Here is a 14951-nt window from a genome sequence, read left to right as displayed (position 1 = left end):
CTCCAATATGATTTCGCATTTATGTGAACACCACACGTTGCTTTATACAAAATAAAGGTTAGTAAACGCGGTCATGAGTTTCCCACTAGCTACGAGAGTTGACTCCAGCGTGTTTAGCGGAGGTAGATAACGTGGCTATTTAATAGGGTTGTTCCGATCATGTTTTTTTGCTCCCGATCCGATCCCGATCGTTTTAGTTTGAGTATCTGCCGATCCCGATATTTCCCGATTCGATTGCTTTTTTTTTTGCTCCTTATTTAATTCCAATCATTCACGATAAATTTTCCCGATCACATACATTTTGGCAATGCATTTAGAAAAAATTAATAAAACTCGGACGAATATATACATTCAACATAGTGATGTATTTGTTTATTATGACAATAAATCCTCAAGATGGCATTTACATGATTAACATTCTTTCTGTGAGAGGGATCCACGGATAGAAAGACTTGTAATTCTTAAAGGAGAAATGTGACTTTGTCTATTGTGACTAAATATTGCCATCTACAGGGTCCCCCCAGGATTGATAAATCTAAATTCAAGACTTTTAAGACCTTTTTTAATGCCATTTCAACTGAAAATTAATACTTTTCTCGCACCCATTATTTAGATAATATTGAATCATATTAAAAAAATAAAACACTGACCATCAAATTTAACCTCAATTACTAAGTGTGTTTGACAAAAGAATGCACATTTATTGAAAATACAATTAAAACACATTTAAATATAAGGTCTTTCAGAATTTTTTTTTCCAGGATAAAATGGATTTTACACTATTATTGTAAAGCAACTTCAGAAATTACATTTGCAATACAACAGGTTTCCCTTTTAAGAGGACCTAGTCAAGATGGTAGGTAGGTGATTGTCAAGTTGGCCACCTTAACTGTAAAGTGCTTGCAATTGGCAGTGAAAGTTTAAAAAACAGCCACTAAATGGCAGTAGTTTACCATTAATTACCATTAATTAATTTAAAAAAATTAATTACCGCCATTAACGCAATAAATTTGATAGCCCTACTTTAAGCCAAAACTACTCTGGATGAGTGTAAGACATTTTGTCTGTAACGTTAAATACAATTAGAAAACGATTTAAATAAAAAAAATATATAAATATTTAAAAAAATATATATTAAAAAAAGGCGTGTCCGATATTTTTTTGCCGATTCCGATACTTTGAAAATGACGTGATCGGACCCGACTGATCGGCATCCCAATCGATCGGGACATCTTTACTAATTAACATTAATTAAATGTAATTGCAATCATAAACACTTGTTTTACATGTCCTAAAATTTATCCTGAAACACATTAAGTATGTCAGAAAAAAATATTTGAAATACTCCAATAAGGAAACGCGAGTTCAGTGTGTGCCCATTTATAGAATCAGCATGGTTACCTGTCCTCCGTTGGAGGTGGAGAAGATCCTCATGGTTCCTCCCGCCTGCTTGACATACCACATGAACCAGAGGGCCGACACCTCGTGGGGTTCGGAGGTCACGTTCACGTTGACAAACAACGTGGCGAAACGACGAGCGGCACTTCAAACACAAGGCACAACCATTTTGTGTTGAAACTTAAAACTGTACTGGTTTTTGTGATGTTCTACAGTGGGGCAAATAAGTATTTAGTCAACCACTAATTGTGCAAGTTCTCGGACTTGAAAATATTAGAGAGGCCTGTAATTGTCAACATGGTTAAACCTCAACCATGAGAGACAGAATGTGAAAAAAACAACCAGAAGATCACATTGTCAGATTTTTTAATAATTTATTTGCAAATCATTGTGGAAAATAAGTATTTGGTCAATACCAAAAGTTCATCTCAATACTTTGTTATGTACCCTTTGTTGGCAATAACGGAGGCCAAACGTTTTGTGTAACTCTTCACAAGCTTTTCACACACTGTTGCTGGTATTTTGGCCCATTCCTTCATGCAGATCTCCTCTAGAGCAGTGATGTTTTGGGGCTGTCTTTGGGCAACACGGACTTTCAAGTCCCTCCGCAGATCTTCTATAGGGTTGAGACCTGGAGACTGGCTAGGCCACTCCAGGACCTTGAAATGCTTCTTACGAAGCCACTCCTTTGTTGGCCTGGCAGTGTGTTTGGGATCATAATCATGCTGAAAGACCCAGCCACGTCTCATCTTCAATGCCCTTGCTGATGGAAGGAGATTTTCACTCAAAATCTCTCGATACATGGCCCCGTTCATTCTTTCCTTTACACAGATCAGTCGTCCTGGTCCCTTCGCAGAAAAACAGCCCCAAAGCATGATGTTTCCACCCTCACGATTCACAGTGGGTATGGTGCAATTCAGTATTCTTTTTCCTCCAAGCAAGAGAATCTGTGTTTCTACCAAAAAGTTCTATTTTGGTTTCATCTGACCATAACACATTCCCCTAGTCCTCTTCTGGATCATCCAAATGCACTCTAGCGAACCGCAGACGGGCCTGGACGTGTACTTTCTTCAGCAGGGGGACACGTCTGGCAGTGCAGGATTTGAGTCTCTGGCGGCGCATTGTGTTACTGATAGTAGCCTTTGTTACTGTGGTCCCAGCTCTCTGTAGGTCATTCACTAGGTCCCCCCGTGTTGTTCTGGCATTTTTGCTCACCGTTCTTGTTATCATTTTGACACTACGGGGTGAGGAGGGAGTTGAAAGTCCGTGTTGCCCAACGACAGCCCCAAAACATCACTGCTCTAGAGGAGATCTGCATGGAGGAATGGGCCAAAATACCAGCAACAGTGTGTGAAAAGCTTGTGAAGAGTTACAGAGAGCGTCTGGCCTCCGTTATTGCCAATAAAGGGTACATAACAAAGTATTGAGATGAACTTTTGGTATAGACCAAATACTTATTTTCCACCATGATTTGCAAATAAATTCTTTAGTTTTTTTTTTCCACATTCTGTCTCTCATGGTTGAGGTTTATCCATGTTGACAATTACAGGCCTTTCTAATATTTTCAAGTGGGGAACATGCACAATTAGTGGTTGACTAAATACTTATTTGCCCCACTGTACCTGGTCCAGCATATTTTATCTATGAGCTGCTTCATGCTCATATTGTCCCACTCTTCAGCATGGGGGGCTTTCCAGGGGGCGTCATTGGGTATCTGAAAGCAAAACAGAAACCAATCAGTCAGACTAGAAAAGGCAAGAGCGCCAAAAAGACCAACATTTACCTCTTTTCCCATCTTGTCAAAGGTCCTGAATAGATTGATGAAGTCCAACTTGACAAAGGGGTTCCATGAGGGTGGGAAGGAGCTTTTGAACGTAGTAGTTTTTCCCTAAAAGAATTTCGGAGTAATAATATTCATATTCTATTTAATGGTCACATTTTACACTACAATTTCAGACAGTAGCTAGCTAAAAAAAATGTCTTGGACAGTTGTACCTCAATATACAAAATGAATTAGTTCCGAAGAAGCTTTCATATCATGATTTTTTCATATACGATGAATCGTTTTTTACATGTAAAACACCAAATTTGCTCCAAAACACCACATTAAATCTGCTATGCTTTCTGGATGGTGGCACTCTTTCACTTGACGGACTGGTTTGATCATTGATTGTCGGGTTAGCGTGCACACGTACACGCACACTATGCAAACAATGACATCGGCAGTTTTAAGGTCATGACTGCCATAAACACTTTTATCTTTTATATATCAAGTGGGAGTATTTTTTTATCAGAGGCCAAATTAGGTCGTGACAGCGCAACAGGCACATTTCGGAAAAGACACAAAGAAAATTTTACATTAATGACGGACGCACTCGTGCACTTAATAAAGTGATTATAAAATAGGAGGACTCTGTTTACTGGTGTTGTCTGAAAACATTTTTAAATGATATGGGATAATATCAGTATTGTTTTTTCATGATCGGATTTGGACCAATAGGCGTATTGCCTTCAAAATGAATATAGACGCCTTCTGCCTTTGTACAAGGGCTGGTTACAGTTTAGCACAGCAGTTATGCTACTTGACCATTAAATGTTCCCAATTTAAAATACTCGAGATTTGTGATGTGAGCAGACTATTAGCATTCATAGTGCAAAAATTAAATGAACAATAATTGTTGAAAAATAATGAATTATAAACTCACTACAAAGAACTAATGTGTTACCCGAAAGAAATAGTCACTAAGAAAACTAGAAAAGAACAAAAGAAAATCTGAGGAAAAGCCCGGCAAAATGCATCTTGGGAATTGTCATTGCATCGGCATGTCCTATGATTACCTGCCTGTATTTGTAATGCTTTGTTCATCCCCCTGGCTCTTTGGGGTACCTACTGTAAACGTGATTTAATAGCGAACCGCATTAATGATATTTTTAGACCGTGATGTCACTATCGTAAACCGGAAGCGGGTCAAGTTAGAAGCGCCCTTGCATACAACCCATGTTAGTACTGCTTGTTTTCTGCCGGTAATCTTTCAAAAAAGAACATGCCGAGTAAACACTGCTGCTATGGAACTTGTAGAAACGTCTAGACATTACGACATATGAAGGATGTTTTCTTCATACGTTTCCCGAAGCCAAAAAAAGAGGAAAAAATGTGAACAATGGATCGACTTGTGCGGACGTCTAAAAGACCACTTTAATGCCAGCAAGGTGAAGCCTTCATATGCAGTAAACATGTTGTTGGAGGCCATGTTCCTACAGAGGGCGAAGAAATAAGCCATTTTGATATTTTTACTTATTTTTTAGCTTGGCGTTTTGCCGTGCTGCTTCTGTCTGACAATGAATGACCTGAAAAAAATGAAAATGGTATCTGACTGCCACTGTTGTTACCTTTTCTGTTGTAAAAAAACAACTTAAGTAAGGGGGAAGTGTAAATAAATTATAGAATTAAGATTTGCTCTTAATGAAAAAATTAAAAGTGTTCGTTGGCTGTCATTGAGTAGCATTTCCGATCGCTACACAAAAACAGCAATGGTAAATTACCCCCAAGAACTGTCAGAGACGTAACCAGAGGATATAATATATAAGAAAGACAGGGCATATGGTGGTAAAGGATAGATTGTTGAAACAGGAGAATGTCATTGTCAGTGGCATAAGAAAACGCACATAAGAAAAAGGTGTCGATAAAAAAGCTAACTGTGGACCAAGTCGGCTCTTTTTCAGCCATCGACACTCAAGCCATCTCTTTAACTGAACATTTGTATGTTCTTCCACATCTTTACCAATGAATTTGGCACCAAGAACATCATTTTCGAACAGAAAGTAGTAGGTTGAGCTCAGTAAACATTACACATTATTTACATGCATTTAGCATTAGGGACAAACGCGAGCTTGACCCGCCTAGCATTAGTTGCTAACATCTTGAATATTAATGAGCAAACGTGATATTGAGAATTAGAGATGCCGAACGATGGGGTCCGATCACGTCATTTTCAAAGTATCGGAATCGGCAAAAAAAATATCGGACATGCCTTTTTACGAAGGAGATGTTTACAGAGCTAAACCTACAAATTCTCTCCGAAAATAATGTGCCTGGTGCCAAATTCACTGGCAAAGATGTGGAAGAACATAAAAATGTTCAGTTAAAGAGATGGCTTGAGTGTCAAAGGCTGAAAAAGACGACAAAAAAAAACGAGCCGACCTAAGCATAGCCTTAGCTTTTTTATCAACGCGACTGATCTTCAGCCCTGTCTTTCTTATATATTCTCTGGTTGTCCTACGTCTCTGGCCACTCTTGGGGATAATTTAGTTAGCTTTGTGTAGCGATCGCAAATGCTACTCAGTGACAGCCAACGAACACCTTTCATTTTTTCATTGATAACAAATCTTAATTCTATAATTTATTTACACTTCCCCCTTACTAAAGTTGTTATATATTATATATATTACAGAAACGGTAACACTGGCAGTCAGATACCATTGAAATTCTTTTCAGGTCATTCATTGTCAGACAGAAGCAGTACGGCACAAATTTACGCTAAAAAAATAAGTTAAAAATATAAACACGGCTTACCTCTTTGTCCTCTGAAAGACCATGCCAACCCAACAAAATGTTTACTGCATATGAAATGTGAATGGATTCGCCGAGCTGGTGTTAAAGTCCGCGCAAGTTGATTCGGTCTTCACATTTTTTCCTCCCGAGTTTTTGGTTTCCGGAAACATATGAAGAAAACATCCTTCATGTGTCGTAATGTCTAGAGTCGTTTCTACAAGTTCCAAAAAAAGCAATGCGTGATCGGCATGTTCGTTTTTGAAAGATTACCGGCGAAAAGTAGCACAAATTACGTTGTTTCTATGCGAGGGCGGGTCTATAATGTCCCACTTCGGCTTTACTTCCGCTTTACGATGCGACGTCACGGTCTAAAAGTAGCATGCGTGCGGTACACCATTGAGAAATATTTGTGACTGGCACAATATAGGGTTGCTTGGCGAGATCAGTAAAAGAGGCAGCTTTGAGGCAAGTTTAAGAAATGAAAAACTTTGCTCATCCATATCGTTTACTGAGACATTACAGAGATCGCGACTCCAGGTAAGGAGATAAAATTGAGACGCATTTGAAATCGAGAGAAATACTCATAGTTGTCTCTTGGTGAGATCTTGAAAGGAGACAACTGTGAGACTTTATTGAGAAATTGTGCCAGTAGAACTATTCTCAAGACCTTCTCATGCAATGCTCACTATGAGACTTACTTCTCATGAGACAAATTTGAGAAAACTGAGAAAACCACTCTGGTCTCGATTATTGCTGATTCACTTCTCAGAGATGTAAATGAGACAAGAATAAGATCTCATCTTCAATTTTGCTTTGCTATGGGGAGTGGCGAGTGGACCATTGCGGAATGTTTTCCTCAGCAAAAATACATCAAGTGAGCTTGTCAGCTAAGAAGGTGCTATCTTGACAGTACGTAGACCCTTTAATTATCAAGCGTTTGTCACGATTGTGCAATCGAGCGCCCCGATACTGTTTGAGCGACATACTGTAAAAATGTAGTAAGGTGATAAAGAGTCTAATAAAAAGTCGACTGGCCAATGAGTGACATGAAAGATTGGAGTGCCAAAAGCTGCAGGCCACAGAAGCTCGCTGATAAGGAAAGCAAGCGCTAGCCCTTTGGATTACAATCTGCCAAGGAAAAGCTGATTAGCAACGTGGGCAGGCTAGCGAGCTAGCCCTGATTACACAACGGCCACGCACACACATTAAACCGCTATTAGTTCACTGACTTTTCAAGCCGTGTCTGCTTTCCAAGTCACTTGCAGTTCTAAAAGTGCGCTAATGTCCCTTCAGTTAAAGAACATACTCATGTTGAAACCTGGGAGTATTTCAGATAGAAGGCTAGCCTGATATGTGATATAGAAATTGTGATATAATCGTTACGTTAAACCAATGCTTCTCAATTATTCCCTGTTGCGCCCCCCCTCGGAAGTTCCGCGCACCCTCAACTCTCTGCCGCCACTGTAAATATACTGTAGTATCATTTGTCTATAAAATTCTTATTATTATAAGTACACCTCTGCATAACATTGTGTCCTTTTTAATATTAAAAAAGAAAAAGGAAGTGTAAAAAAAAATAAACATCCGTACTGTTAAAATAGACTCAAGATATTTTTTGACTGTTGAATACTGAAAAAAATATTAAAAATAGGGCTGTCAAACGATTAACATTTTTAATTCAGTTAATTACAGCTTAAAAATTAATCGTAATTAATCGCAATTCAAACCATCTATAAAATATGCCATATTTTTCTGTAAATTGTTGTTTGAATGGAAAGATAAGACACAAGATGGATATCCATTCAACATACGGTACATAAGTACTGTATTTGTTTATTATAACAATAAATCAACAAGAGGGCATTAACATTATTAACATTCTGTTAAAGCGATCCATGGATAGAAAGATTTGTAGTTCTTAAAAGATAAATGTTATAGAAATGTTATATTAAAACCCCTCTTAATGTTTTCATTTTCATAAAATTTGTAAAATTTTCAATCAAAATACAAACTAGTAGCCCGCCATTGTTTATGTAAATAATTACAGATGTCGATGCCGATCGATCGGGTCCGATCACGTCATTTTCAAAGTATCGGAATCGACAAAAAAATATCGGCCATGCCTTTTTTTAATATATATTTTCTTTAATTAAATCGTTTTTAAATGTATTTAACGTTACATACATAATATGTTACACTCAGCCAGAGTCTTTAGTTTAGGCTTAAGGTACCAATAACGGCGGTAATTAATTAAAAAAAAAAAGTATCACGTTAAATATTTAACGCAATTAATGCCTGCGTTGCGTGGCCCACTCACGCATTGTCGCGCTCAATCTGTAATGGCGCCGTTTAACCCATTTAGAGAGATAAAAGGCAGCGTAAAATGAGAAGAGTGCATTTTGGCAGCTTTTGGAGCCTTTATAATCGGCTAAAGCCTTACAATCCGTCTCCCTACAATTAGAAATATCATGGGAAGCAAGGTAGCAACTGATCTTTTTCTTAACCCCTTATGTTATTTCCCAACGCAGAGAAGATATATGAATTGGTAGCACTACGCACAGTCAAGGGTCCACTTCCCATCATGCATTTGGGCATGGCTACAGTATCATTTACTGAAAGCTCAACAAATACACTAGATGGCAATATTTAGTCACAATATACAAAGTCACAAGTCTTTCTATCCGTGGATCCCTCTCACAGAAAGAATGTTAATAATGTAAATGCCATCTTGAGGATTGTCATAATAAACAAATACAGTACTTATGTACTGTATGATGAATGTATATATTCGTCCGAGTTTTATTCATTTTTTTCTTAAATGCATTTCCAAAATGTATATGATCGGGAAAAATTATCGGGAATGATTGGAATTGAATCGGGACCAAAAAAAAGCAATGGGATCGGGAAATATCGGGATGGGCAGATACTCAAACTAAAATGATCGGGATCGGATCGGGAGCAAAAAAACATGATCGGAACAACCCTATAAATAATTACACAATGCTCATGGGTGCTGAAGCCCATAAAATCAGTTGCACCCAAGCGCCAGCAGAGGGCTACAAAACTCCAAAAAACACAAGTAACAAGTCGACATTTGCACTGTGCTGTCATTTTAATCTGTTTGAGCGGGGCATGTGCGTTAATTGCGTCAAATATTTTAACGTGATTAATTCAAAAAAATTAATTACCGCCCGTTAACGCAATAATTTTGACAGCCCTAATAAAAAAATAAATCAATAAAATCAATAAATAATCATAAATTCAAATTGATTAGAAACATTAACTCGAGAGGACAGTATGCCAAACAATTAGACTGAAAAAACAAAAATTAATAGAAAAAAAATGACAGTGTCATTGGACAGAGAGACAGTTTACATTTTTGCTGCAGGCAGTATCAGCTCCTTTGCTGTGGTGTTGGGTTATAATGCATTGAGCAACTTGGTTTGCCACCTTATGCTGACAGTGCTCGCTGGTTTATTGATGTAACACTGACAAAGCAGGACGACTGTTGGCAATATTCGACACGTTTTCGCTGAAAAAAAAAAAAAAGAATTCCTGCTGTTCGCTGCGAACATTTTTAGACTAAGTAAACAGACTGGTCCTTCCTCGTCTCCCACAGTACTAGAAGTCTAAGCGAAATGCTACATACGCTTTGTCATATTTCTTCGTCTTCGCTTTTCATATCTCCAGCGCTCTTTGCTGTGTGCTCTTGTTTGGTTCAAAAATACTGCGTACATGACGAAAATGAGAGTGCCACTGCCACCTACTCAGTGGATGTGCAATTACACTTTATTCTAGTGCAGCAAAAAAGTATGTTCCAAAAGGTCACATGCGCCACCCCCAGCATCCTCTAAGCGCTGGATGTTTAAGCAAATTGTTAAGTAAACTGCGTATGGATTATTCCATGAGGAATGATCCCTTTCAAGCATTTTTCGTACATCAAGTCCTGACACTCCTCTAGTTTTTACAGGCTGAAGGCCAGTCAAGTCGGCACTCGGGTTGCTGTTCTCATTCTGGTGGACACCAACTTTGAAATCCTACTCCTCCTACGTTTGTGAACTGATCATCTTGAAACTCTCCTGCATAAAATCACCATCAAATGTGATGTAATCTTTGTCAAAATCACACAGATGGAAAAAACAGTGTCTGCTTTAACTAAAACCACCCAAACATTTATAGGTTTTCATATTTTAACGAGGATAGCATGCAAACAAACAGATGGGAGAAAACCAAGTAAGTGAACCCTCTGCCTAAGGAGACTTAAAGAGCAACAGAAACTAATTTTAACCTAAAAATTTAAGTCAGGTGTGTGCCCAATCACTGATGGAGAGAAATGGAGAGAGTTTGGCACTGGTGCTTCTCTTCCAAGGAGTGGCCATCCACTAACGTCCACCAAAGATGACGCCAAGAATTCAGCGCAGGATACTCAGAGAGGTAAAAAAGTACCCCAGAGTGTCTGCTAAAGACTTACAGAAATAACTGACACAGTGCAATATCTATGAGCAAACATCAACAATATGTAAAACTTTGGCCAAGAAACATTGTTGCTCGTTTAATGTTCGCAAAAAGGCAAATATTTTGTGGAATGATGAAACCAGAGCTGAATTGTTTGGGAGTAACACATAACGTCATGTGTGGAGGAAAAAATGGAACAGTTCACCAACATCAACAGCTCATCCCCACCGTGAAGTATGGTGGAGGGAGCATCATGATTTGGGGCTGTTTTGCTTCCTCAGGGCCTGAACAACTTCAATCATTAATGGAAGAACAAATTCAAAAGTTTATCAGGATGTTTTGCAGGAAAACCTGAGGCCGTCTGTCAGACAGTTGAAGCTAAAAAGAGAATGGATGCTCCAACAAGACAATGATCCAAAACACAGAACTAAATCAACTTTAGAATGGTGTCAGAAGAACAAAATACACATTTTGGAGTGGCGAAGTCAAAACTCCAGACTTGAACCCCATTGAGATGCTGTGGCATGAGCTAAAGACAGTGATTTGAGCCAAACATCCCAGGAATCTCACTGAACTACAGCAGTTTTGTGGAGAAGAATGGGCCAAGATTAGTCCTGATCGATGTGCCAGACTGATCTGCAACTACAAGAAGCGTCTGGTTGAAGTTATTGCTGCCAAAGCGGGAGCCACAAAATATTAAATGTGATGGATCACTTACTTATTTTTCCCCCCTTCTGTCATTGTTTACATACTATCCTCATCAAAATATGAAAACCTATTAATGTTTGGGTGGTTTTAGTTCTAGCAGACACTGTTTTTTCATCAGTGTGATTTTGACAAAGATCCGATCACATATGATGGTGATTTTATGCACAAATGTGAGAAATTCAAAAAGGTTCAGATGCTTTTTCATACCACTGTATAACCCCATTCATATAACAGCTTAAAGTCTCAAAACAAACTCCGATTCAAACTGTAAATTGTCATACAAGAGAGTGTGCTTTGAAATTGGATTTTGTTTTCTTACTTACAACATGCCTCAAGAAGAAGGTAATTGAAAAAAGTGACATTTATCTGACTAATCGTTTAATTAATTGACGATTAATCAATTATTTTAAAAAAAATCATTAGTTGCAGCCCTAAATGTAACTTGTAGCATTAGCGTAGAGTTCGCGTTAACTTTAGCATAAACTTTAGCATGGCGAACGTCCTCTTGAACTCTCACTTCTTTTTCTCTGACTTTTTTTTTTTTTTTTACATACAGTTTGTGGCGTCGTGTTTTCGTCGAAGAAAACTAGACACATTTTAAAATGACTAAAATATGACTGAGAAGAATTTTCCTCCAAAAGACTAAGACGAAAATTAAAAAGGCTGCCGAAAATAACACTGGCATTACAACTATTTCTCTCTTATTTGTACTAACGACATGATCCGTCTCATATGCTTGCACACATACACCAAAACATATTGTGTAACATAACGCTGAGCTTTTGATGGGGCCCGCTGTCATGGAAACCTGCCAGAAAGCTGCAAACGGTTCCTACTGTGATCGCCGTTAGACGAGACGCTCACGCTGCGGGTCACGTCAATAGCACGCCGATGCTAAAACAGTCAGATTTAGTCTTGGTGGCGTCGTCTCAAAGACTTTCCCAGACATGAGGGTTCACTGACCTGAACAAGATGGCCTACATCCAGATAAGACTCACACGCTGGAGTCAGTCGTGTGATTTAAAGCTGGAGTGGAAACATGGCAGCGGCACAAATCGAATCAAGCGGTGGAAGAAAACAGCGTTAAGGACAGCAGAGCGCCCAATGCTAACAAGATATGGAGGAAAGGGAAAGAAAGATGGCATCTCTCTTCTTTGTGTGCTTTCAGCAATCCTTAGACACCATAAATCCAACTGCAATTTTTTTTGCCCCTAGGCAAAGGTTAGCATCTGGCGTATACTGCAGAAGAGTACACATGAATGGAGTGTATGTTTTTTTTTTTTTTTTTTGCTGCAAACATTTTTCTTTCTAATTCTTAGAAGAATAAAAGCTGTTACTAGGGATGTCCCGATCAGGTCATCTGAGATTGAAGATCTGCTGATATAGAGTCCCAATCCAATACCTTAGTTTGAACATAGCTATCCCAACATTATCAACATTTAAAAGGGTTTGAATTAGGGCTGTCAAAATTATCGCGTTAACGGGCGGCAATTAATTTTTAAAATTAATCACGTTAAAATATTTGACGCAATTAACGCACATGCCCCGCTCAAACAGATTAAATGACAGCATAGTGCAAATGTCCACTTGTTACTTGTGTTTTTTGGAGTTTTGTCGCCCTCTGCTGGCGCTTGGGTTCGACTGATTTTATCGGTTCAGCACCATGAGAATTGTGTAATTATTGACATCAACAATGGCGTCATCTAACTGGAACAAATCTCGGGATCGAGTGTCCTCCATGTCTTGTACATCCAACTCAACGTTTAGCTACGTAAGGGTGGTCCATATTACCGTAATTTTCGGACTATAAGCCGCTACTTTTGTAGTGCAAATGTCCACTTGTTACTTGAGTTTTGTCGCCTTCTGCTGGCGCTTGGGTGCGACTGGTTTTATGGGTTTCAGCACCACCCATGGACATGGTCGAATATTGCCAACAATCGTCCTGCTTTGTCAGTGTTACATCAATAAACCAGCGAGCACTGTCAGCATAAGGTGGCATACCAAGTTGCTCAATGCATAATAACCCAATACCACAGCAAAGGAGCTGATACTGCCTGCAGCAAAAATAAAAACTGTCTCTCTGTCCAATGACATTGTCGTTTTTTTCTATTAAGTTTTGTTTTTTCAGTCTAATTGTTTGGCATACTGTCTTCTGATTGATACTGATTATTTATTGATTTTATTATTATTTTTTATTAGGGCTGTCAAAATTATTGTGTTAATGGGCGGTAATTATTTTTTTAAATTAATCACGTTAAAATATTTGACGGAATTAACGCACATGCCCCGCTCAAACAGATTAAAATTACAGCACAGAGCAAAAGTCGACTTGTTACTTGTGTTTTTTTGAGTTTTGTCGCCCTCTGCTGGCGCTTGGGTGCGACTGATTTTATGGGCTTCAGCACCCATGAGCATTGTGTAATTATTGACATCAACGATGGCGAGCTACTAATTTATTTTTTGATTGAAAATTTTATAAATTTTATTAAAATGAAAACATTAAGAGGGGTTTGAATAAAACATTTCTATAACTTGTACTAACATTTATCTTTTAAGAACTACAACTCTTTCTATCCATGGATCGCTTTAACAGAATGTTAATAATGTTAATGCCATCTTGTTGATTTATTGTTATAATAAACAAATACAGTACTTATGTACCGTATGTTGAATGTATATATCCATCTTGTGTCTTATCTTTCCATTCCAACAATAACTTACAGAAAAATATGGCTTATTTTATAGATGGTTTGAATTGCGATTAATTAAAATTAATTAATTTTTAAGCTATAATTAACTCGATTAAAAATTTTAATCGTTTGACAGCCCTAGTTTTAATACAGTAGTGGTTTCAATGAAGCAGGAAAAAAAAAAGAATTGTCTGTCTTATTTCTTTACAGGTAGTCCCCGGGTTACAAACAAGTACTGTTTCTACGCTGGCGACGTAGCCCGAATTTCCGCGTAAATTGGAGTTAACCTTTAAAAAAAAAAAAAAAAAAAAAAACTATCCAAAAAGTCCATAAGTAATTTGTTTAACAATGGAGTACACACTGCCCTCAGGTGGCAGCGTTTGGTCTGGCAGGGCTGTTGCCTTGTATGACTGAGAAGCAGACTCAGACGTCTGTGGATAAAGGAAAGCTGCACTTTGGTTTGACCCACATCAGGCGGTAAGTTGTTTCAGCTAATATATGTTTATGGGTTTAGGGTTTCTTTTTTATCTGATTCCAATCTGGTACTTACAGACAAACTTTAAATATTGGTGCTGTACGATATGACGATAGACTGTATATTGTCGTTTTTAACAAATGAAATTTGAAGGATTTCAGGTTGTCCATTGCATGCCACCATTTTCATGAAAGCAAAAAGTTTGGACACCACTGAGCTATATATTAATCATTGCAATTGACCCATCATCCAATGTCAAAATATCATATATATCGTGATACTTTGTATCCCAAAAGGTTATCGATATGCTCCTGTCAAGAATCGAGATATCGTTTTAAAAAGGTGTCAATTTAAAAAAAGAAAAAAAAAGGCTGCCATTGATGGTGATCGACGCCAACTTCATTTAGACTGGAAAATTTTGTTCATTCAAAACCAGAGCATTCACAGTCATTCGGTCCGATTTTCGGGGCATTTGCAGGTCACTTTCTGTTCATTTTAGGGCATTTACAGGTCATTTCCTGTTGAGTTTGAGTCACTGCCTATTCAGTTGGGTGATTCCTAGGTCACGTCCTGTTCTGTAACTCAAAATAAACAGCAAGTGACCCATAAAATACCCCCAAATCAACAGGAAGTAACTGAAAATCAACAGGTAAATGACCTTAAATGGCCCAAA

The 14951-nt window shown here is 38.1% G+C and overlaps 1 protein-coding gene across 4 annotated transcripts in view; it reads right to left on the bottom strand.

Moving 5' to 3' along the window:
• The window catches only part of mao (monoamine oxidase), a 61269-nt gene that overhangs the window by 24059 nt on the left and 22259 nt on the right, over positions 1–14951 (bottom strand). For 3 of the 4 annotated variants that reach the window (XM_057853249.1, XM_057853252.1, XM_057853250.1), the window contains 3 exons: positions 3182–3286; positions 3021–3112; positions 1402–1543 (listed from right to left, as the gene is read on the bottom strand). In XM_057853249.1, coding sequence (XP_057709232.1) covers positions 1402–1543; positions 3021–3112; positions 3182–3286 — 339 coding nt within the window. Of the gene's footprint in view, positions 1–1401; positions 1544–3020; positions 3113–3181; positions 3287–12076; positions 12199–14951 lie in introns of those variants that run through there. The other variant, XM_057853251.1, reaches the window with a different exon arrangement.

The sequence above is a fragment of the Corythoichthys intestinalis genome, chromosome 12 (genome assembly GCF_030265065.1).
Source record: "Corythoichthys intestinalis isolate RoL2023-P3 chromosome 12, ASM3026506v1, whole genome shotgun sequence".
Classification (NCBI taxonomy): domain Eukaryota; kingdom Metazoa; phylum Chordata; class Actinopteri; order Syngnathiformes; family Syngnathidae; genus Corythoichthys; species Corythoichthys intestinalis.
The sequence above is the reverse complement of the archived record's forward strand: the minus strand, read 5'-3'. Positions and strand labels throughout refer to the sequence as shown.